The sequence below is a fragment of the Aspergillus aculeatinus genome (assembly GCF_003184765.1).
Source record: "Aspergillus aculeatinus CBS 121060 unplaced genomic scaffold BO66scaffold_58, whole genome shotgun sequence".
Lineage (NCBI taxonomy): Eukaryota > Fungi > Ascomycota > Eurotiomycetes > Eurotiales > Aspergillaceae > Aspergillus > Aspergillus aculeatinus.
The window spans coordinates 20,397-42,548 of record NW_020291527.1 but is presented as its reverse complement, the minus strand read 5'-3'; the positions used below and the strand labels follow the sequence as shown (position 1 = coordinate 42,548).

Genomic DNA, 22,152 nt, shown 5'->3' with positions numbered 1-22,152 from the left:
GGGGGGGGGTTGCTGTGTATAGTTTTAGAAATGAGAGTGTCTTTAAGGGTTGGTGCTTTGTGTTGTTGTTGTTGTTCAAATAGTATGATACGATCGGGTCGCTCGGTGGTTGGCGTAATCATGCCAACAGAAGCTTGGAATATAAAGATGGGAGAGCGCTACGCTGCCCTAGGAGGTCTTGTATACTGCTGATATGTGCACGTCATCGATCAGTGCTTTGATTTCTAGTGTCCGAATGGCAGATAGTTCTATTCTACTCAGTAATCCAGTGAAGCAAAAAGTGCGTGCTGAAACCATCATCAACTTTAGTGTCAATTCCCCAAGCATCAGAATATCGAATTAATGATAAACGAATGGTATCTATCTCCGCAAAAACGGGAAGAGCGGCTAAAACTTCGATTGATTCAGATATACTCTATTCTAGATTCAATCCTAATGCAAGAAGCCTCGATTCCACCAGGTTTGGACTTGCCCTGAGCGGAGTCGCTTGGTGCAAGGTGCACTGCCATATGTACAGTCGTGTGGATTCCTGCCCATCCTACCCGCCGCTCGAGAGTGCCAGCAATGACATTCCAAGTCCCTGCGACACCAGTCTCAACGATACCGGTGTTGCGTAACAAGCTTGAGACGGCGCAAACCGCCAGCCTGGAGCACGTTGTGCAGGTCCGGACACCGGGAGTCCGCATGCCAGCAGGAATAGAGTGATTGTGCCTGCGACTAGAGACTTCCTTCTCGAACAAACTTTCCCATCCATGTCACATAACCAGCCCCCAGCCATGCTCACGCGAAACAAGAGGCATCCCCCAGTTCCAGGAGTTTCCACCCCCAGCTGAGACCAGCAAAGCGCTGTACTGTAGCCGGTAGCCGAACCCTCGGGAAGAGGAGTTGGTATGGTTTGAGGCGGACTCATTCATGGGACTATTCCGGAAGGCAAGACAAGACAAGACAAGATGAAATGCGGACAGACAGACGGGCTTGGTGCACCTGCACCCAGAAAGCTCAAGACTCAGCCAAGCCGAGCGTCCCTTTGTCGCAGTCCCACCCCATCCAGCCATCCACCACTCCATCGACTTCATCATTATCATAATCATAATCATCGTCAAACAATCACGCAGGAGCCTCAAAAAGGCCGCGCAACCTTCCTCAGCTCCGCAGCTCCCGTGACAGGATCCCGCATCTCCTTCCAACTAACAGGGAACATCATATTGCCCGCCTCGCTGCGCGCCATCACCACCCCGAGGTCGTTGCGCGCCGTCGTGAGGTAATAGAAGCTCTGGTCGCCCAGGGAGATCACGGTTCCGCGCACGATGTCGCCCACGCGGAACATCTCGTCCATGACCACGCGGTCCTTCTCGACGGCCCGGACGTCCTCCTTGCGGATGAGCGCCTGGAACCGCAGCTCATCCGAGTTGCTGTGGTTCTCCGGATTGGCGGCAGAGGAGAGGATCGCTTCGATGTTGTCGTTGTCCGAGGAACCGCCGGTGGGGGTTGTCGTCGTGGTGGTGGGCTGCGGCCCCGACTTATTGTTGCTGGCTGACTCGTCGAGCACGACGAGGATGGAGACCGTGGCCTGTCGCTTCTGCACGCGCGTCACGCGCGCGAGCACAATCGAGTCGACGGCGGGGAGGGTGTTGTACCGTGGTTTGGAGGGGCCAGGAGCGGTGGACTTTGGTGCGGACGGAGAGGCAGCAGGAGCAGCTTTGCGGAGGGGGCTGCGAGAAACGCTCAGGGTGGACTTGGCGGTTTTGGAGCTGGCGGGGTTGACGAGAACGGGACCGGCGATTGAGGCGTAGATGTTCGCATTCTGCACATGAGTACCGGGGCCCGCGGCGTAAGAGCTCACAGGGGCCAGGCGCTGGCCTGGAATGGCCAAAGTTGGTAGTGTGCTCGCCATTCGGACCGAGAAGCAACTGATGCAGCTGAAGAATGAATGGTAGAAGGGGAGGCTATGTGTTGTTCGGCAGGAGTGGAATGATGAACCGCCGCAGAGCTTGACTACTTTTTTCAGTTTGGCGGAGCTCCGGACGGGAGAAACTCTTTCCCCGCTCAGCTATGGATGGACATACAGAACAAACACAGGAAGATACGAGCATTCACACATGACATCATCGCTCCAAGATCGTTAATGATAAAAAGCTAAACAAATCAACTGTGGATAAATGATACGATCGAGATCTGCTCTTAAGTACATAGTAAATACAGCGTTAGTCGCAGATGACTCGTATGTGACCCAGGAGCAACTGCAGGTCACATTTCCCAACAAAAACAAATCAGTTTCATCACTCACACCTAATGCTCGCTGACATGATAAAATAATAGATAAGTGACACCGAATCATATGCTCGCTTAACACCTGTGACAGATATAGGTCATTGTAGCAAAACATCCACATAACAGGGACACTCAAGGTATAGTAGGTAAGACAGAAGACACGGGGAAGAATCGAATGATTATCAGGTAGAAAAAAGAAGACAGAAGTAGTGAGCTTCGAAAACCGGCGTCAGCGCTCGAAAAGACGAAATTAAATTAGCCTTCTACAAGGGTCTGCTTGTGACCACTCCCCAGGAACTCGAGGCATCGCCGTGCCAGCGCAATGACCTCGCCTTCACCCTCATCTGCATCTTCTTCGTCAGATTCGATGTTCTTATCAGAGATCGACTTGACCATCTGAACAATATCATCCGATTTGGCAATGTACCCGATCAATCTCTGGTCATCAGATTCGAGAAGTTGTAGCAAAGTCCAGATAGCGATGTGCTGGAATGTCGGGTCGCCGCTTGCCAGAAACCGGCTCAGGTAGCCGTGAATGCCACCGTTAGGATCCGCCCAGTCGCGCACGAAAATCGAATAATCTCCCACTATCGCACGTCAGTCTACATAATCCGTATGATGAGGCCCGTAGGCTAGCGGCTCACATACCTTTGGATGAGAGATTGCCCAGGGCTGCGGCACTGTTTCCTTGCACCTCAATGCTCTCCGACTCGGTGAGAGGGATCAAAACATCAAAGACGCCAAGGTTCAGAAGATGAGGCTTCAATTCGTCGCTGAGGGCCAGCACAGCGATCGCAGCCGTCATCTCAGATTGTACGCTAAGAGGGACACGAAGAACCAAGTCCTTGCACTTTTGAACCGCTCCAGCCTGAAGGACGAGCTCCTTGTTACGGTCAGAGCTTGCCGCCAAATTCCGCAGCGTCGAGATGGCGTGACATTGTATCTCCTCATTGTCGGTCGAGCCGAGCAGATCGACCAGAGGTTTGAGGAATCCCGCGTCGATGATGGGAGATTCGTTGAGGGGGTGTATGGAGATGTTGCGAATGCATGCGACGGCGGAGAGGATCAGGGGCAGGTAAGAGGACTGCAAGAGTCGTAAAAGCGGCGAAAGTCCCTTCGCGCGCACAATCTCAAGCTGGTATTTTTCATCAGAAGCCAGGTTGCGCAGTGCCAGAGCAGCTTGGCATTGGACCTTTGGTGTCGAGGAATCCATGAGATGCACAAGCGACTGGACCAATCGAGACTCGGTCTGCGCTAGTCGCTTGCGGTTCGACGAGTCGACGGCGATATTGCTCAAGGCAGTAGTGCAGTAATATTGTACATCAACATCGGAGGAGGATAGCAATTGGACCAGAACAGGAATGGCGCCTGCGTTGACGAGTTGTTGTCGGTTGTCATCTGCGCATTCTGTTAGCGAGGTTGGGCTGTCGCTGTTGTAGTGAGGTGTCTGACCCGAGTGTGTCATATTCAGCAGCGCGCCAGTCGCATTACGCTGTACTCGCATGTCCTTCGATTTCGCCAGCCGGATCAATGGGCCCAATGCGCCGGAGCGGGCAATTTTCGCCTTGTTATCCTCATGGGTAGCCAGGTTCGTGATACAACCAACCGCATTACATTGGACCTCGACATTAGGGGACATCATCTGCCGTATTAGAGGAGCCAGACCTCCCAACGCGACGATCGAGACCTTGTTCTCCGCTGGACCGAATCAGCAACCGCGATTGTTGAGGAAGGGAAGGGAAGGGCCTACCGTTCACAGCCAAGTTTCCCAGTGCTGCACTGGCCGCCCGTTGCACTTCGATGTCGGAGCTCTGCAGTAAGAAAAGGATAGGCTCGAGAGTGTCCCGATCGACTTCGCGTACATCTATGATCGGGTAACTCAGCCGTCAGCTCCTTGCCGTAATCAGTTCTATGCGCGTCGTACGTACCTCGCTCTGTGACCTCAGCAAAGGTCAAACTTGCACTTCGCTGAAGTTCTACATTGTCGGAATACACCAAAGTGCTCAAAGCCCGAAGAGGCTCGCCATTGAAGAAATCGATCTCTTGACGTTGTTGCTGCCGTACATGTGTGAGTGATCCCCCAGAGATAAGTTGACGGCGTGAGAGAGGACGGAGCTTACCGCATCGAGAAACTGCAGTAAGTCAGAGACTGCTTCGCGTTCATTGTCTGCCAAAGTGGATTCATAAATCCCATCCCTAGAGCGACCACCGATCGGACCGAGGCATGCCGAGATATGGCACCAACGGTCCACTGTCGATAAGCAGGACAAACAAGCGCTCGTAATTCCACTCATGTCTTTAGTTGTAGAAGCCCGCAGGACCAGGAAGAGGCCCCGCAAGCAATGACTTCAAGGACGACAAATGGCGATAGGACGCCTAAGTACGATCGTAGACTGAGGGAGAGCCACTCGTCTGGGTATTCTTGCTTCCTTGTTGCTTTCCTTGTTGCATCAAGCACGAACAAGGCGGTATACTTGTATGGACAAGAATAGCTCGCAATAGAGATTCACGATCGGGGATCGATAGGATGAAGGAGGAAGGATCGAATGGGCGATAGAACAACAAAGAAGGGGCCGGGGGGGGAGGCTCTGCTGATACTAGCGGCTGGGAGATTGCGAGGCGGCAGGATGGATGGTCAAGTTCGGTTAGTGAGCACCGCTTTTAGATAGAGAAAGCGGCGGATGGGGAGGTTGATGAGAGAGCAGAAGTGTCCAAGTTTCTTTGTCCCTATCCCTATGTTCCCTACTAGTCCAGCGGTCGCTTTTATACGGACATGGAAAAGTGGCCCGATCAGTCAAGAGGATGGTGAGGGAGAAGATCGGATTCAATGATCGAAGAGAAGAGGGAGGGGGGATGAGGAGAGGGAGAGAAATGGGGAGGGGGGAGAAGGGAGTTGGGGGAGGGAGAGAGAGAGAGAGAGCTTTGGGAATGGGGAAGGGAAAGAGAGGAGGAGGAGCAGCAGTTGTAAGTTAGCAGTAGGTGACTAGCTAAGGTACGGAGTACTGTGTGGTAGTTACATTACGATAGTGGAGGTTGGTAGGAAGCTAAGCAAAGCAAAGCAAGCAGGCAATTACAGTAAGCAGGCAAGAGTACGCAGTGCGCACTCCATCATCTGCCAGTCTGAGAAAGCTCCACCGGTCGGCTTTACAATCAGTCTACAAGTATTACTCAGTACAGAGTACGGAGTACTCAGTAACAACCACCTGCAACTGCAATGATACTGCACTATCCATGATTATATCCATGAATATATCCATCCAATTGACCAGACGATTTCAAGTTCCAGGTTCCCCAACTTCTACGGAGACCGAATTACGTACTACTTTGTGACTTTGTTATAGCAGGGTCTGACTATTGTTTATCTTTCCCTCTCTCCGTCATCGTCATCTCGTCATCTCTTCTTTCTTTCTTTCTTTCTGTCTTCCTTCCTTCTCCCACCGCTTCTTGCTGGGTTGATCTTTTAATCGCAACTCAATTCAAAACCACCCTTATTATGGCTCTTATGGTTCACTAAGTGATAGTCAAAGTCTCTACCAATTCTATGCGCGGCGAAAACGTCCTCTTCCTTCAAGCGAACCAATCGAACCCTCCTCGTCCTTCACCGATTCCCTCGTTATCATGGGGACAGCTTTGCCCCGGTTCCACCTCGGAAGCTAACGGTTCACTCCATGATCACTACTACCCAGTACCCAGGGCCAATTGCGCCACTGGTCTTGGGTTGACATTCTTCGCGGTCGACCAGCTCGACTAGTCCGAGTTGCGGTGAAACCTATTTCGCACGATGTTCAGACGGTGAAGTTCTATACAGCAACCTGAGTTCACCCGAAGGGTTGCAACATGATCAATCACCAGACAGATGGTGGATGACCCAGCTGGTGCCCCCATCATCACATATATATATTGTTCGGGTGGTTGCAGCCGAGACGCTTGCTCTCATACCAGCGGGGCGCGCACTCATATATGTCTCGCATTGCATTGTTTATTCCCATGCCTAAAAACGTCTGAACTATTGGATGGTCTCAACGAGATAGACGGGACGCAGCTGTCGAGGTGATCAACCGACCAAGCCACCCCGGTTTGTCGTCTCCATCTAGTTGATACTCTGTCTACCCTCCACGGTAATCAACCCCACTAAGGATGTCTCCCAGCACCAGCCAGAGGGATGCCAGTCCACCCCCCGCGCGACCCTCGATGATCGCCAATGGACAGGCGTGTGCTGCGCTTCCACGTGAGACGATCCCGGCCGATGGCTGCATCACATGGAGGGCCGCGCCCGTGACCGGACCGAGAGGCGAACAAGCAGAGGCAGGTAGCTTGCGCTCAGTTCCTCCCCCGCAAAGCTAATCCAGCCTGAGATTCTGGGCCACTGCTGTAATCAGACGTCTATCACTTCACCACCTCCACTGATAACTCGTAGCTTCTCCCTGCGTGGCTTGCCGCATCCGTGCCTGGTAGGAATGAAGCGAGCTGTGGCGGTCAAGGCCAAGACTTTCTTTCGGATTCAGTGGTTCTCACCCAAAGAAATGGAGCCCATGGAAATACTCCGTTGGGCAATGTTTGAGGATTCAATCGGTGGATCTTTGCTGGGTGTGCAGGAACTAAGGTATCCATTGACGCGTCCAAGGGGAAATCCTCCGAACAGATGGTCCTTTGGGTGGTCCTTTGAACTTCAGGAGTGAGGTAAGAAGTAGTCAACTTACTCGAGTAGCAGCGAGTAGTTCTTGGGTTGGCGAACCCAGAGCAGTCAGTGTACGAAGTAGGTACTAAGTTCCATGGATCTTCTAGGACGGGATGAAGAGAGGGGTTGAAACTCATCCAAATGGTGCGATGAATCTATTTCATCTTCATCGTCTTCCTCTCCCTGCCTCTCACCTCTCTGCGCCCGTACACATTAGCCCATAGTCCATAGTCTACATTCCACTCGCCCCACTGGCAGTCGATCTTACCATTTGACTCGCATGGTGGCCATCTCTTTCCGGCATTCCAGTTTCATTCAATCATTTAATCAATCATTCATTATTGCCCGGTTCTGGTCCTGTTCTTGTTCTTCTCCTTGTCTGTTCTCGCTCTCCTGACTTTCTTTTCTCTCCTTCTCTCTCGCTCGCGCTCTCTCTCTCTCTCTCTCTCTCTTTCTTTCTCCTCCTTCCCCTCCCTTTCCTTGCGCTCTTCCGCGTGTCGCATTGGAGCATAGATATCATCTTCGAGAAGCGCATTCATTCACCGAACCGATCGGAACCACTGACTGGCGCAGAAGATCCCAATTTAGGGCTGTCGCGCTGATCGCACGAGATCCAGTTTTGGCCGCTCCATCCAATGCCCAGGGATCGATCGGGAGGATCTCTTGTTCATTGCCATTGATAACTGTGCTTTGTTGTTGCTGTTGTTGTTCGCTTTGTTTCTTGGAACAAACATATATATACTGCATACACACACACGCACACACGCACACATGCTCGTTTCTCTTCTTTCGGACTGGTGATTGATTAAATGATTGAATGATTATTACTATCTTGTCAGTCCTCCCGCCGGACCCAGTGCAGCCCAGCCCGACCAACAAGAAATCCGTGACCACCACCTTTTGTTACTAAAACCACCACCCCCCCTCTCCAATGTCTTCTGTTTCCGTTTCCGCCTCCGCCTCTCCCTCCTCCAACCTCCTCCCCTCCTCTCCCTCTCCTCTTCCCTCCTCCGACTCTCGTTTACGTCCTCTCCGTCGCCTTAGTCAACTGCGTGCCTACACTCAACTCCATTTTTCTTCCCCTCCTCAACAACCACAACAACAACAGCAACCCAGTGTCGCCTCCTCTTCCTCCTCGTCCACCAACAGCCAGCGGGTTTCGCGTCGTCATACTCTCGGTAGTCGAGTTTCTTGGTTTTCAGCCGCCTCCACCGGACCCGATTCTTCGACCTCGACAGTGGGGACAACCACCCGGGCCCCATGTCCCGAAAGTGAATATCAGTCCACGTTCGCCCGCTATAGCTCGGTTTTTTCCCCCAGCTACCGTGGCCTCGAGCTCGACTTGCGCTCCCAGCCATCCCCTACAGAATCGTCCAACCCCCCTCTTCGCAACGAGACGGCCACTGCCACTGGGAACCAGACACAGGAAATCATGGCGCGACCCCGAGGTTCATCACAGGCCGTCGAGGCGAGGCCTAACGGGGAGGTGTCGAGCGCAGGGAACATCCTTGAGAGTCCCGATCCAGTCGTGTCCGAAAGCCCGTGTACTTCGTCCCCGCGACCGAAACAAAAAGCCACCATCCGTTTCTTTCCCCACCAAGACTCGCACGCCAGCAGCCGCCCTTCATTGCCTTTCATCCCAATCTCTCGCACATTACCATCCGATAGTTGTGTTATTCGTGTTGGGCGATACTCGGAGCGGGATGGCACGCCCGTGGCCAACCCCACAGAGCCTTCCGATGCCCCTGTCGGGTTCAAGTCAAAGGTCGTGAGTCGCAAACACTGCGAGTTCATGTATCTGAACGGACAGTGGCATGTCAAGGATGTCGGCAGTTCGTCCGGCACCTTTCTCAACCACATGCGACTGAGCCAGCCGAACATCGCCTCCCGACTTTATACCATCAAGGATGGGGATATTGTGCAGTTGGGGATTGACTTCCGCGGTGGCGAGGAAATGATCTTTCGCTGTGTCCGCATACGGATCGAATGCAATCGGTCCTGGCAGCAGCAGCCCAATGAATTCAAGTATGTGAAGATGCTTAGAGTGACCCATGTGATTCGAGTGAAGCTGACGGAGAAATAGCAAAAACACCGAAAATCTTATCAAGAATCTTGGAAAGGGGGACGCCGCGGATTACTCTGGATGTCGAGAATGCTCCATCTGCCTGGGATCTGTTCTAGTAGGTTATCAACGTCTTCATCTGGAATTGCCATCGCTAACAAGGTTTGAAGCGCCCTTACCAGTGCCTCTTCATGGCCGCGTGTGCCCACGTCTGGCACTACAAATGTGTCAGCCGCCTGATCCATACACCCGACTATCCCATGTTCCAATGCCCCAACTGCCGTGCCTACACCGATTTAAGTGCGGAAGTAGACGATACCAACGACTTTGAGGAGCAAGAGGAATCGAAATCCGCTTCTGCGGAAGATAAGCCCGACGCCCTGGAACCCGCTCGGTCGGAGACACATACCCCTCAACCGGACCCCAACGCTATCACACAACCCTCGCGGTCTTCTGGTGATGAGCGTCACCCCGAGACTCGACTTCCCGTCGAGGCAGGACTAGCCGCCAATATTGAGAATATGCGGCTTCAAGATTTAGATGCGTCGGATGATAATTCCTCCCAGCCGCGGGCGCCTACATCGAATCCTGATTCTGTCCCGTCCAATGCCAACAATGAAGTTCCCGGCTGGCAGTCGTTGACCCAGTCGCCCTCGTCCGCTCAAACTCGCCCGGCTCAATTGCGTGCTGAAACGCCCGTGCGCTCTGAGTCGTCGGACGAGAACCCTCTGACGCCGTTGAATGATTCGGGCCCGTTGGCCCTCGACGGCCGGGCTGCAATGCCCTAGCCTAATTCCCGCCACGCTGCGTTTCGGGGGATTTGTTCTGCATTGAGCGAACCCTTTGCTCTAGCGAAATTTGCATTTGTTGTGATCACGGCCATTATCGCAGCTGTCGCGCTCTTTCATTTTCCGTTTGCATTTCCGTTCAAGCCACTGTCATCCTCGTCGTTCTCATCATCATCGTCCATCATGTTTTTCTCTTCTTTTCAGCCTAAGCATCGAGCATTGCGGTCCACCCCGTTGATATGACTTATACCCATTCTGAAGCAACCCTTTCTTTTACTTTTCCAATCCGACCTTGAGAACGGTATCCTCTGGAACGGCCGATGATCGAGCTATCTTGCTTCGCTCCAAGTCTCGAAGACCACGTGCATTCAGAAGGATTACCCGGAGCCGGATCATTTGTTGTCTCTCTAATTCCTCTAATTTGTGTGGGTGTTCATGGTGAAAGTGTACATACATACTCGTCCGGTAGTTGAAACGCCTGCATATTGAGTTCATCTTCCACTCATCGTTGAAATAAGGTGTGTTGGTAGGCCGCACAAAGTCTGCGTAACATGTCTCAGTCACCCCAACAAAGAACCAGTTTCACCCGTTCATCTGCAGAGGAGCGAGATAATCTCTCTGACGCGCATGATGCATCTACCCATGGCCCACCCAGTCCCGATCTAAAGACATATGCAAGAAAAGGGCGCCAGTCGCCTGGTGGACTAACCGAACCGCAGGTCTTACCTTTACCCGCAAAATGCCACACCACCCACCAACTCCTGAATCCTAGCCATCCACAGCACAGCACAGTACAGTACTTCATTCCCCAAGTTCCCGTATAACTTGACGTTCTGTCTTGAGTTTCGATCTCTGCATCTATTCTACAGGACCTGCTTACGGAGGGAGACATTGAGTATTGATAAGTGTGTGTGACCTTTGGTCTGTGCATCCCCGCGCTCAGTTCCTCTCCACCCCACCCCTCCACCCTTCACTATTAAAAAGGAAGCATCAGTCCAGACAGCACGATCAGGATCAGTGAACTCCACTCTGCTCGCGACAGGAGCAATGCCACGCAGCAATGAATAATACGAGTAGGAGGCGGGGGGGGGAGGTTAATAAGCTGTTGCGTGAACCCTAAACCCCACCTACCTGATTTCAACCTGTATTGCATGCCATATTGAATACGACTAGGGTTTGAGGGGGATGAAATCATGCATACATACCACATCCAGTATCCTGGAATCTTGGAATTTGCGATGGGCGAGAGGACGGGGAGGGGGAGGGGGAAGGGGGCGTGGCGTCTAATACCTGCCTAGTAATATCTACCTTATTTACCATTTACCAAGGGTGTGGGTTCGGGCTTATTCGGAGATGATTCAGAACCACTTACTTAGAACTCCGTCGATGAAACTACTACGAACGAAACAAAACCTTATTTTTTGTATCTTGGATAGTTCATTCAGTTGATAGCATATCAATCTTGGTAAAGTACATGGTAAGGAAAGAGAAACAGAGGGAGCATCATTAAACTTGCTTGGTATCAAACAAGAGCGACAAGGGGGTCACAAAAGCAAGCGCACGTAGGCAGGCATATCAACGGGTCATAACAGCATCATTAGGTGAGAAGACAAATGAAGGGACCGAGAGATAAAGCGATTTCTTCAACTTTTCCCCAACATTTCCTCTTCTTTAGGTCTTTGCATCTCTCTAAGTGTCTCTCTTGCTGGACCAACTTAGAACCCACGCTGAGTACCAAGGGTGCCACGGTTGTCCAAGTCGGAGTCCACGCGGGGATCCATCTTGTTGGCCATGTCAGAGCGGTGGGGGCCGGCGGTGGCTCCGGTGTTGTAGCTGCTGCTGGCCATACCCTGGTGACGGGCGCGGTTGTCGAGGTCGGAGTCTATGCGAGGGTCGGCCTTGTTCATCATGTTGGAGCTGTGAGGGCCGGCGTTGGTGCTGCCGCCGCCGAAGCCGGTGGTGGTGGTGGAGGTGGTCGGGCCGGCACCGTAGCCTGCGGCACCGGTGGAGGACCCGTAGGCGCCGGGACCGGTGGGGGCTCCGCCGTAGGCAGCGCCGGTCGAAGTGGTGGAGTGGTGGTGAGCAGCACGGTTGTCACGGTCCGAGTCGACGCGGGGGTCCATCTTGTTGGCCATGCTGGAAGAGTGGGGGCCCTGGGCGCCGCCGAGGGCTTCGTGGCGTGCACGGTTGTCGCGGTCAGAGTCAACACGGGGGTCGGCCTTGTTAGCCATGTTGGAGCTGTGAGGACCAGCGTTGGTGCTGCCGCTGTAGCCACCAGCAGTGGTGCTGCCACCGTAGCCGGCTCCGGTGGTAGTGGAAGTGGGGTGAGCGCGGTGGTCACGGTCAGAGTCGACGCGAGGGTCCATCTTGTTGGCCATACTGGAGGAGTGAGGGCCCTGAGCTCCGCCCAGGGCTTCGTGGCGTGCACGGTTGTCGCGGTCAGAGTCAACACGGGGGTCGGCCTTGTTAGCCATGTTGGAGCTGTGAGGACCAGCGTTGGTGCTGCCGCTGTAGCCACCAGCAGTGGTGCTGCCACCGTAGCCGGCTCCGGTGGTAGTGGAAGTGGGGTGAGCGCGGTGGTCACGGTCAGAGTCGACGCGAGGGTCAGCCTTGTTGGCCATGTTGGACTCGTGAGGGCCCTGGGCACCGCCCATGGCCTCGTGGCGAGCACGGTTGTCTTGAGAATGGCATGTTAGCAGGAAGTCTTTCTCCGAAAAGCTTTGCTGTCTACTTACCAGCATCACTGTCGACGCGAGGATCCAGCTTGTTGGCCATCTTGGAGTTGTGAGGACCGTGGTTGTCGGAGGAAGTGTTCTCGGTCTTGTTCTCGTGGTGGTGACCGGTGACCACGTCCTTGACCTTGTGGATGATGTTCGACATGATGGATGATTTCAGTTGATAGATGTAGAGAAGTGATGTAGAGGAATGTGGTTGGTGTTTGTTGGATGTTGCTTTCGTTGTGGTGTTTGTTGTGATAGTTAGCTAATTGAAGATGTTCTGGAGATGGATTGGAGCTGAATTTGGGAGGATTATATAGCTTGTTGCCTGGGGGGGAGAAACGAAGTGGACAGGACATATGACGTAAGGCTACGTAGTTAGTAAGTTAGGCTGGTGAATACCACGCACCACCTTTACGAATCGAGCCTTGGTACAACTGTTTGTTTGACTTGTGAATTCACCCGAGGCCGGCGAGGACATGACGTCGTGATGTGCTAATCGATGGTCAGCCCTAGATCGGCAGGTTCTGGTCGACGCCAGGCAGTTTTGCATGTCTACACTTCAGGCAAGCCTCGACCCGCCGCGGGAAAGGGGGGAGGGGGTATCCGTCTGTCCAGTCGAGATGGAGTATCTGGTCTGGGCACCATACGTCTGGGAATCTGGAGCAATTACGTGTGGGGCAGGGACAGCTTAAACTAGGTAGGGTGCGTAGGAGACAGCACCTGGCAGCTTCAAGGTTAGCATAGTAAGGGACCAAAAGGTCAATTCTCACTACGTACTCGTAGTATGAGTATAACTAGTACTAGTACTAGTAGTAAGGCAGGGCTGGCCATCAAAAAGCCGGTTGCGCATCGCCGATCATGACTTCAGCCCAGCCGGCCCTTGATGTCGGCGGCGTATTTATTGAGTCTGGTGATTGGTGCGAGAGGTCTGGCATTTGCGGGGGGCACACACTGATTGGCTGATGCTGCGGGAAGCCGCTCCATTGCCCCTTCCCCGATCCGTACAAGCTTCATCTGGAAATCTAAATCAGGCAAGGCGTCTCTGGCTCAGCTCCATCCAGCCTGGAGGAAGGCTTAGTCATTCCCTGGCAGTCCGTCCGACCCTCCCTCAACGGCCACTCTCCGAGCCTTCACCACGGAACCATAGGTCATCCTGAAGATCTTCATCAAACCACAAGCAATTCTAATTATAAGTTATCCCTTGACTACATAACGAGTATGTACAATACACTTGTCGATCATGAATTCATGTCCTACAGGCATCCCATAGTCATCACCTTGCCTGCTTACATCACTGATTGCTCTGACCCAACGACAGCCAGTTTCCCTCGTTGGCAGCATGATGCAAGATCATCAAACCACTCAGGAAAGTGACGAGATCTCATCATGGTGGTCCAAAGGCGGACTGGACGGCAATTGATGAACCATGTGTTACTTCTCACTTTGACCGATTACCTCAACTGGGACTTCTGGCAGGAAGCGCAATCAGAAGCTTCATTGTCCTGGTTGAGAGGACACTATTCATTCGACTTCTACTGCTGGTTGTAGTCACACATGTTCAATCTAGACACACAACATCCTCCATGCAGATCCCCAAGAAGGACAGATCCAACTCCGCCAACAAAGATGTTCACAGCAGGCCTTTAACAGCAAATTGCCTAGGCCAGAGCTGCAGAGATGGATTCAAGGCACCAGGGCTCGTCATGTAAATGCCCTACAGACTCTCTTCGATTCTTCCTTGGTTCTTTTCCCTCGCCTTTGTCTTCTTTCGTCTCTTCTTCTTTGTGTTCTCGCATGTTCAACCAGAAGTGTTCGCCAAAGTCCACTCACCGCATCTTGGGATGCCTCGACAAACGCTTTCAGAAGTATGTATCACAGGACAACACATGAAACATCCAACGCCAAAGGCTTGAACATCAATCAGGCAAATCACTTTGAAACCAGCGAGATCTTGTTCAACGCTCATCTCGAGCTCGCTCCCAGCCACCAGCACGACTGAATAGAGACATGCGTCTTCAAGTGTGACATGGCTCCCTAGGATATCCGGAACACGATGGCGAAGGGTATACTCCGACCAGTTTAGACCGGGATCTGCCAATCCTAGGGAGCTCGAAAACCTGATGGGTGGCTCCTAAGCCAAACGGAACCGCGAAGTCTGGTATGCTTGTTGCTTCCTGCGATCATCTGTCTCTCAACGCCCGATAATCCCGAACTGATCACGGCCAACGAAAACAGAGCCCAGCAAATACCTACCACACACTCAAATTCACTTCCCAAACTGTCTCTTCTACAGAGTTTCTCGTGTATCGCCTTAGTCTCGGGTTGCTAGCGGTGTGGTGTCCAGCCTTTTGGACATTGCCTCGGTCCAAGCCAGTCAACATACTCTTTGCTATCATCCATAGAAGCAAGATGAAACATACAGGTAAGCAGGTAGTACTAGTCTTCAGTTAGTCTGATAACAGTCTCTGACCATGGTCCGGTCTCTAGAAACGGCAAAAACGGTATAGTGGAGACCACCATGCGCTGGATGAGACACACACCGGTGCCTTCCAACTACTCAAGAATCCCTTTTTGGGCGGGGTAAAGAGCCACTACATGGAATGAATACTTTCAGTGATCTTGCCGACTCCGCCATATCCAATCACATTGCGCCTGAAGCAGGGGAACGCCGAATATCCGTTTGCTTCTTCCGGTTGTCGTCAGGATCGGGCGATGGATGGGTATCAAAGACTTGGGCCTATGTCTCGGATGCTGCAGCAAACGGCCAACTTACGGCACTTCTGCACGGTCAGTAAGCCATGCCAGCACTGGGATTGCGTCAGACATTCATTGAAGCAGAGCGCAGGCATCGAAGGCCGATGTATCCGGCCAGAGTCTGGTCTCCCATGTTTTTTTTTTTCCTCCAAGAATCTCAGGGTATAAAGTCCCGGATGCTGCTTTCCCAGTCCTTTATCGTGCTAAACATCATCTTGATTTGCAATCTTGTTGTCATCCTCAATCAAGCAGTGCCTATTTATTCAAACCACTATCATGAGCGTTGACAATCTTGAAAGGGTGGCTAAACACGTGCTTAGGTGTATTCGAGCGGACCCTCGTAGATGGGATTCCAACCTAATCATCATCGGGCATCTGGCCATTGGTCGCCAACTCCCCAGTATCGCGCAAAGACTTGACCCTCTTCTCAGGAGATTTCAGGAAAATGATGTAAGCCCGGACTCCGATACAGCCGTCATTCGTACACGGCCACCCTTCATTAACGGCCCTCGCAGCAGTACGCAGTGGAATTCCTTGTCGAGGATAGGGGAGGTAATGCCAACAACAATCCCCAAGACGTGCATTCGAACCTCAAGCGACAATTGGCACGATTACGGCCAACCGAGTTTCACCTTGAGAACGACCAGTTGAGATACCAGCAGACGGAAATTAAATTCCATTTCTTCAGAAGGCCTCGACCAAACTCACGGGATACCCACTACCTCGATCGCCCGCTCCTAACACAGATATTCGGAGAGATGCAGCGAGCAAACCAAATCCGCATGCACCAAGCGCTTCCATACACATCTGTGGAGACAGCGCTTATAATCATGATTGCTCGGTGTACGCAGAGGTGCTTGCTCCCCGGCGAAACCAGCCAAACGATCGCAAGGGAGGTCGAGGCTCTACTCGGTGTCATCGCTGCACATCACAGGAATGCTCAGCAGGGTGCGCGGGGACGTGGGGGAGATCGACTTCGATGGACGGCCTACCACAAACGGGTTCTATTCTCCTGTCTCGGTAAATTCCAAGATCTTCTGAGCTGGAGAGGCCCCGAGGGCGGAAAAGAGCTGAAGGCGAAATTGGACATGCATTGAGGAGGCCGGAGCGTCCGCTATAATAGCCGTTACTTGGGAACTCGTCGCCCCCTTGCTTCTTGGAACATGATTGATCTGTCCTTTATCAGTAGCTCGAGATTTGATTGAATCCCGGAAATGGTGGCTAATGAGAAGGGGGTGGGTGGGGTGAGGATACTTCAAGGATCGGGGGATTGTCAGTTCGGAGCCTATCTCAGCGAAGTGGGAGTTGTGTCTTAATTCAAGTTCTACTATCATCTATGATGATTTCGGCGTGTCATTTCCATCCGTTCATCATGCACGATGTTGATTGAGTAATCCAGGTTCCGACTGACCGTCTAGATGAAAGGGCAAAAATGAAAAACCAAGAAAGCGAAGAAAAACCGTTATCACGTAGTACAAATGTTATTGATTTCAAATCACGAGTTATACGTTAAGAAAAGTGGAACACTGCCCACGAACAACGAACAACGGTAGACCGGGGGACTGTTTACCGAAATTCGTCCCGCAAAGTCCAGGTGGTTGGCACATCAGGTTCGAGGCGCTTGATCTTGGGATTGAATGCATCGAAAGGGCTCTCGGGCAAGAGCCACGCCTCTGCCAGACGCCGAGCGAAATCGTCCATGACCTTGCCGTCGCGAGATTCCAGTACTCCAGGTCCCACCATGACCCTGCCAGCCCTCAGGCACCGGATCTGATAGGCGCTGTCTTCCGCTTCGAAGGCCCTCTCTCCTGCTTCTTCCCAATCAACATCGGGCATTTTGTCACATGCCTCGTATGCATCGTCAACGGCGGGCTGATCCTCCTGAATCCGCTTCTCCCATTCTGCGAGTTCCTCTTCGTTCTCGATCAACAACTTGTCCCATTCTGCAAATTCCTTTCTTTGTTCCTCTTCGCTCAGTGTGTTCTCAGGTGACGGCGTGCGTAGGTAGGATTCGCGGGGTAGGAGCACGGTCTCGAACAGATCTTCGAAATATTTCTGAAACAGTGGCTGAAAGGCTGCCAGTCGGAGCCATCTCGGATCCAAACCCGTCACCTTGCTTCGCATGCGAAGGCGCTGGCCGTCCAAGGAAAACTGCCACCCATGGGGTTCGGCTTCGGTGAACTGGCTGTAACCATCGAAGGTAGGGTCGTCCTCGGGCCATTCCCATCCGCTGACCATCTTGAAGATCACGAAAAGGTCGTCGTGCCAGTCGCTGAACGTTATCTGCGACGGTACATGTATATCTCGGTAGGCGAGGAGGATCAGAGCCTCAACTAGGCGCGCAGGTGAGATCATCTTGACCGCATGGCGACTGGGCCCAAAGCAGACCGGTTCTGGAAGACGGCGGTCCGTGGACAGAACGTAGGAGCTTCGGGCATCCTCATCGGGAGCCAGTGTAGGAGCCGGTAGGTCCCAGAAGTAGTGCGAGTGTGTGAAGAGGCTGAGATCAACGTGACCTAGCTTGCCAGGCGTTTGATTGAGATGGAACACATGCGTAGGCAGCCACCAAGCTCCAACATTTCGGTGGTACTCGTGGTCATCAAGATATCGGCACCCCCAGGCCAGGAAAGGCTGCTGCTCCTGGCGAATCTGGAACTCCTGGACACACTGGGCTTCCTCGACTTCGAAGGGCTCAACGGGACCGTCGTAAAAGCCTGCCTGGCGCAAGACTCGGACCGCCTCGTCCATGAGCTCATCCGGAATCGAGATATTGATGCTGAGCACGTCAGTCTCACATCCAAAGAAACGGAACATCATGTCACCGAAGAGAAAGTTGGGGATTCCATTGCCCACCAGAAGCTGCGTCACCTTCCCAACGAACGCTTTGTCCACAGTCTGCCCGGTGTATTTGAATGCGTAGGCTTCTTTGTTCGAAGCAGATGTCTCCGTTTCGTCCATCTGCTGCTCGATCTTTTTGTGCTCCAGTGACTCGTCCGATTCGAATCCCGGGAGATACCATCCTTTGTAAGTGCCGTAGATGGAGGACATCTTGAACGATGAGGTTTCAACACGATAGAGAGATAGTAGTAGTAGTAGTAGCTGATAACTCTTGGTAGTGACTACAAAGTAACCACGGATAAATGTCGGCTATCGAAGTGCTGTTGTGGAAGTGAGATTGAACCTCAAGAGAGGGGGTTGCAGAGGTCAATTTATATGCATGTAAAACGCGAGGCGATACAATCGGTCAGTCCGATCTTGCCATGTAGAGGCCATAGATTGAGAGATAAATTCCGAAATCCACATTGCTACTAAGTTTCTGGGGTAAAGAAGTGTTGCACGCTTTGATGCCTTTATTCTGTCCCTACTTTGGCGGAGGTAGACTGATAGTGAAGAAAGACTGTGGAGTTGATGTGCGGTGGGTTGTTGTTTTGTTATCTGATAAGATCCAGATCAGCCTAAACAATTCCCTGGTTGCAGACCGCTCTTTGTTCATTCTCTTCTTCCCCTCCTTGACATCAGAAAACAAGAAAACAAAGCCACAGCATAAGGAGCTTCCGGTAAATCACCGTGCATTCGTATATTGCAGGGGCAATATGCGGTTGAGTCTCAGCAATCCGTCCACACCGGCCTTGAGCCGTCGGAATACCATGTTTCTCAACAATGCTCATCATTATCGCCATGGAACCCATCCCCACCTTTTGTCCACCAGGCACAAACCAAGAAGGCCCGTATTCGATCTTTTTCTTCTCCTTCTCCTTCTTCTTCTTCTTCTTCCTCTTTTGCTCATATTGACCGTGATTCCAGATGGCCTCTCGTGTTCCGGTTCATCAAAGGCGCTATCCATGCAGCCATTCTAGTGCCAGTCTTCCTGCACGCTTTGTTTACAGCTTTCGTGGTATGGTTAGACAAGGATGTCTTTGACACCGTCGGCCTTCCGAGTAGCATCGTGAGTCATCTTTCTCTTTCATTGTTCGTGTCCTGCAATCAAAGCGGGCCGCAGATCATCGCTACGATACCAACGAAGATCAACGACAGATCCCATCTCTGTCCATTGTGGTCGGCCTCATGTTAGTCTTCCGCAACCAGACATCCTACAACCGATTCTGGGATGGGCGCAATGGCATGAATACCATCAACACCTGTGTCCGGAACCTGGTGCGGACCATCATCACGAATGGGTACAGCCCCCGGGGCGCCCCAACGACGGCAGAGAAGCAGGACATCGAGCGGACGGTCCGCATCCTGATGGCCATCCCGTTTGCCGTCAAGAACCATCTCCGCGCCGAGTGGGGCGCCGCCTGGGCTTTGGGCAATGACGTCGCGGAGAATGGGGTCACGGATTTCAATCCGGACTATGCCAGCCTCTTGCCCGCGGGACTGGAGGGCCATGAGGACGCAGGGCTGGGGCTCCCCTATCAGCTGACTTTTTTCGTGGATCAGTTCATCAAGCGCGGGGTCGAGCGCGGCTGGTTCCATGCCCCCGGGGCAAGTCAGATGCAGGCGCAGCTGAACACACTGACCGACGCCTATGGCCGGATGGAGACGATCAAGCTCACGCCTATCCCCGTTGCACACCTGTGAGTTCTACCTTAAAACTCTCTTCCGGATGGTACTTCCATGCCGCCTGTCTCCAATCAAGAACACCTCTTGTTTTCACTTCCTCTACTGATTCATGGTCTTCTTGCACATCCAGAATCCATCAGAAACAGGTCCTCGCCCTGTTCGGCTGCGTTCTCCCCTTCGGCATGGTCGACGACATGGGCTGGTGGACCATCCCGATGGTCAGCCTGGTGATCTTCACGCTGTACGGCATCGAAGGCATCGGCTCGCAGCTCGAGGATCCGTTCGGGTATGATCGCAACGACATCAAGATGGACGCCATCGTTGGAGACGCCAAGACCGAGGTCGACGTCGTCTTGGACGAGTGGCGCAAGACCATGGCTTTTCTTGACGTCGAAAGATCGAACGATGTCGTTGGAACTGACACCCGGGCTGGCAGCGATGCTGGGATCACCGTGTTTGTCCTGCCTGAAATGTTCTTACGGAGAGATGCGGTCATGAGTGCCGCAGGATAGAGTACTCCGGACTTATAATGTTGAGGGTTGAGTTTGGGTGGGTGTATCGCAGGGGGGGAAGGATAGGATCGAGCGGGGGCTTGCTGGCAGAAACTTCTCTCTCGTTGGGAGTTGTGGGTAGTACAAGGTTTCTTTTTGTGTGATTCTGTTGGGTTCTGGCGACGAGTGACGCACATAAGCCATTTGAAGCCACGTACAGTACATAACATATGTGTACATCTATGAATTTATGTTATATGATATTGAATACGAGATTCAGAAGCGGAGACAAAGTCAACACCCAGCCTAGTTTGAAGAAAAAGGAATCAGCGACAACCATAGCGATTACATCGACCAGAAGACCATTCATTCTACATCTTAGTGACATTCATGACTCTTATCGAACACCCAGGGAGAGGACACCGCTCAGGAGAATCACAATGGCGCCTCTAACGTAAGTACACCTTCCAAAATCGTATCAGGGTCGGCATACTCTAGCACCTTGGCCACGGCCCCCAGGTCACTCCCATACTGCAAGCTTCGGTCGTCCGCGGGCCTGGCCATAACGATCCGATGACGGAAGACCTTTTTCGCCGCTAACGCTACAATCGAGGGGGTGACGAAGTCCAGGCCATGCAAGACGGCAAGTAACCTGCCGAGATGACAGTCAGACCGGGATATCCTTCCTCGTGCTATTGTGACAGGCAACGGGGAGAAGCACCAACCTGGAGAACGCCTTGAAATGCAGGTTCGAACGCGTGGAGATGCCACCGGCCACTGCGCGACTGAGCCGCAGAAAGACAACAATATCTTGCTGGTAGCGGGTGATGTCTGCCCCTACGGCGACAGCTTCGCTGGATCGCTGGAGTTTGTCCAATAGCTGCGAGTTTCCGCGTCAACTTGAATTCCTGGTGGGGTGGGGGCGGGAATGAACATACCTCACGATCTATGTGTGGATGACCCTTTTCCGGTTGGGCTTCGGACTTGCGGATCACCGAGGATGCAGATACTTGTCCCTCTGAGAGCCAGTCGGTGTCTTCCTCGAGATAGACGTAGCCGTCCTCGGGGTCCTGGTAGTGGGAGATGAAGAGGTGGTCATTCTGGGTTCGCATTAGCTAGCAGTGAAGAGAGACAGGTACGGGATGGTAGGGATGCCAAACCAAATGAGAATTCAATGAGGGTTGGTCTCGTTCCCCCGGGCGCGCTATCAACGGCACAAAGAGGAAGTCTGTTGGTGCCTCCCAGGTCCCAGTCTGCAGGGACAGTCGCTTCGAGCGCATCAACTAATGGAATTGAACGTTAGATAGAGAACTAGTTGTGGTAAGTAGCAATTGGTCTTGGCTGACCTCGAGCACTGAGCGCTGGATCTCATCTCCGACGTGGTTGAAGTTCTTCGCTATGATGACATTGGGGATCTGGAACGTTTGTCCAGGAGACCTTGACGGTTTTGTCCGACCATTCCCGCTCTGCGGTGTAGATATTTCTGAGAGGAATGTGTCAAACGTGGTCGCGTAGGAACAGTCGACGATAACCTGAGTCAGTCCAAAGGTGGTGGGGCAGATCTGGTGCCTTGCACATTAGTCAAAGGGCCTGAGAATGGAGAGCAGTTTGGCTTTCACCAGGGCGAGCTCTTTAGCAACGTCATGGACATTGGTGTCGGCCGTCTCGACTCGACAATGCTCATGGACTGCAAGACATAGAAACAGAGCGACCTCCAGGTCGGATAACTCCAATGCTAGATTGCGGATCTCCACGTTATGATCCATCGCACTTCGCATGCGCAGGCATCATGGCTGCAGCATCTTAATGGTTTAGGGGAGGGAGA

General features: G+C 52.6%; 9 protein-coding genes across 9 annotated transcripts; 2 read left to right on the top strand and 7 right to left on the bottom strand.

Annotated features, from left to right (window-relative positions):
- Window positions 1-507: 507 nt before the first annotated feature.
- On the bottom strand, window positions 508-1,015 carry BO66DRAFT_196237 (uncharacterized protein). The gene has a single exon (XM_025642495.1). The coding sequence runs from the start codon at window positions 908-910 to the stop codon at window positions 539-541; it is 372 nt and encodes a 123-aa protein (XP_025499566.1). The 5' UTR covers window positions 911-1,015; the 3' UTR covers window positions 508-538.
- BO66DRAFT_196236 (exosome non-catalytic core subunit CSL4) lies at window positions 1,016-2,006 on the bottom strand. Its single transcript, XM_025642494.1, has one exon. It carries the CDS (start codon window positions 1,892-1,894, stop codon window positions 1,121-1,123), a length of 774 nt encoding a protein of 257 aa, XP_025499565.1. The 5' UTR covers window positions 1,895-2,006; the 3' UTR covers window positions 1,016-1,120.
- Window positions 2,007-2,526: 520 nt separating this feature from the next.
- On the bottom strand, window positions 2,527-4,565 carry vac8 (protein anchor VAC8; the record flags this gene model as incomplete). Its single annotated transcript, XM_025651451.1, has 6 exons — window positions 2,527-2,858; window positions 2,920-3,669; window positions 3,724-3,969; window positions 4,022-4,135; window positions 4,200-4,326; window positions 4,392-4,565. The coding sequence occupies 6 exons, from the start codon at window positions 4,563-4,565 to the stop codon at window positions 2,527-2,529; spliced, it is 1,743 nt and encodes a 580-aa protein (XP_025499564.1).
- A 3,134-nt stretch (window positions 4,566-7,699) lies between these two features.
- BO66DRAFT_196233 (FHA domain protein) lies at window positions 7,700-10,075 on the top strand. The gene is made up of 3 exons (XM_025642493.1): window positions 7,700-8,974; window positions 9,033-9,129; window positions 9,182-10,075. Exons 1-3 carry the CDS (start codon window positions 7,881-7,883, stop codon window positions 9,797-9,799), a joined length of 1,809 nt encoding a protein of 602 aa, XP_025499563.1. The 5' UTR covers window positions 7,700-7,880; the 3' UTR covers window positions 9,800-10,075.
- A 509-nt stretch (window positions 10,076-10,584) lies between these two features.
- BO66DRAFT_196180 (uncharacterized protein) lies at window positions 10,585-11,046 on the bottom strand. The gene has a single exon (XM_025642492.1). The coding sequence runs from the start codon at window positions 11,007-11,009 to the stop codon at window positions 10,776-10,778; it is 234 nt and encodes a 77-aa protein (XP_025499562.1). The 5' UTR covers window positions 11,010-11,046; the 3' UTR covers window positions 10,585-10,775.
- A 170-nt stretch (window positions 11,047-11,216) lies between these two features.
- dprB lies at window positions 11,217-12,679 on the bottom strand (the record flags this gene model as incomplete). Its single annotated transcript, XM_025648153.1, has 2 exons — window positions 11,217-12,476; window positions 12,535-12,679. 2 exons carry the CDS (start codon window positions 12,677-12,679, stop codon window positions 11,515-11,517), a joined length of 1,107 nt encoding a protein of 368 aa, XP_025499561.1. The 3' UTR covers window positions 11,217-11,514.
- Window positions 12,680-16,762: 4,083 nt separating this feature from the next.
- Window positions 16,763-18,368, bottom strand: BO66DRAFT_461103 (uncharacterized protein). Its single transcript, XM_025652328.1, has one exon. The coding sequence runs from the start codon at window positions 18,319-18,321 to the stop codon at window positions 16,840-16,842; it is 1,482 nt and encodes a 493-aa protein (XP_025499560.1). The 5' UTR covers window positions 18,322-18,368; the 3' UTR covers window positions 16,763-16,839.
- A 434-nt stretch (window positions 18,369-18,802) lies between these two features.
- Window positions 18,803-20,372, top strand: BO66DRAFT_431743 (bestrophin family protein). Its single transcript, XM_025650603.1, has 4 exons — window positions 18,803-18,997; window positions 19,078-19,219; window positions 19,309-19,850; window positions 19,967-20,372. The coding sequence occupies exons 1-4, from the start codon at window positions 18,867-18,869 to the stop codon at window positions 20,346-20,348; spliced, it is 1,197 nt and encodes a 398-aa protein (XP_025499559.1). The 5' UTR covers window positions 18,803-18,866; the 3' UTR covers window positions 20,349-20,372.
- A 390-nt stretch (window positions 20,373-20,762) lies between these two features.
- Window positions 20,763-22,130, bottom strand: BO66DRAFT_358261 (uncharacterized protein; the record flags this gene model as incomplete). The annotated part of the gene is made up of 6 exons (XM_025644926.1): window positions 21,947-22,130; window positions 21,674-21,889; window positions 21,488-21,610; window positions 21,266-21,427; window positions 21,053-21,207; window positions 20,763-20,979 (listed from the first exon to the last, which is right to left on the bottom strand). Exons 1-6 carry the CDS (start codon window positions 22,103-22,105, stop codon window positions 20,763-20,765), a joined length of 1,032 nt encoding a protein of 343 aa, XP_025499558.1. The 5' UTR covers window positions 22,106-22,130.
- Between the last annotated feature and the right edge of the window lie 22 nt (window positions 22,131-22,152).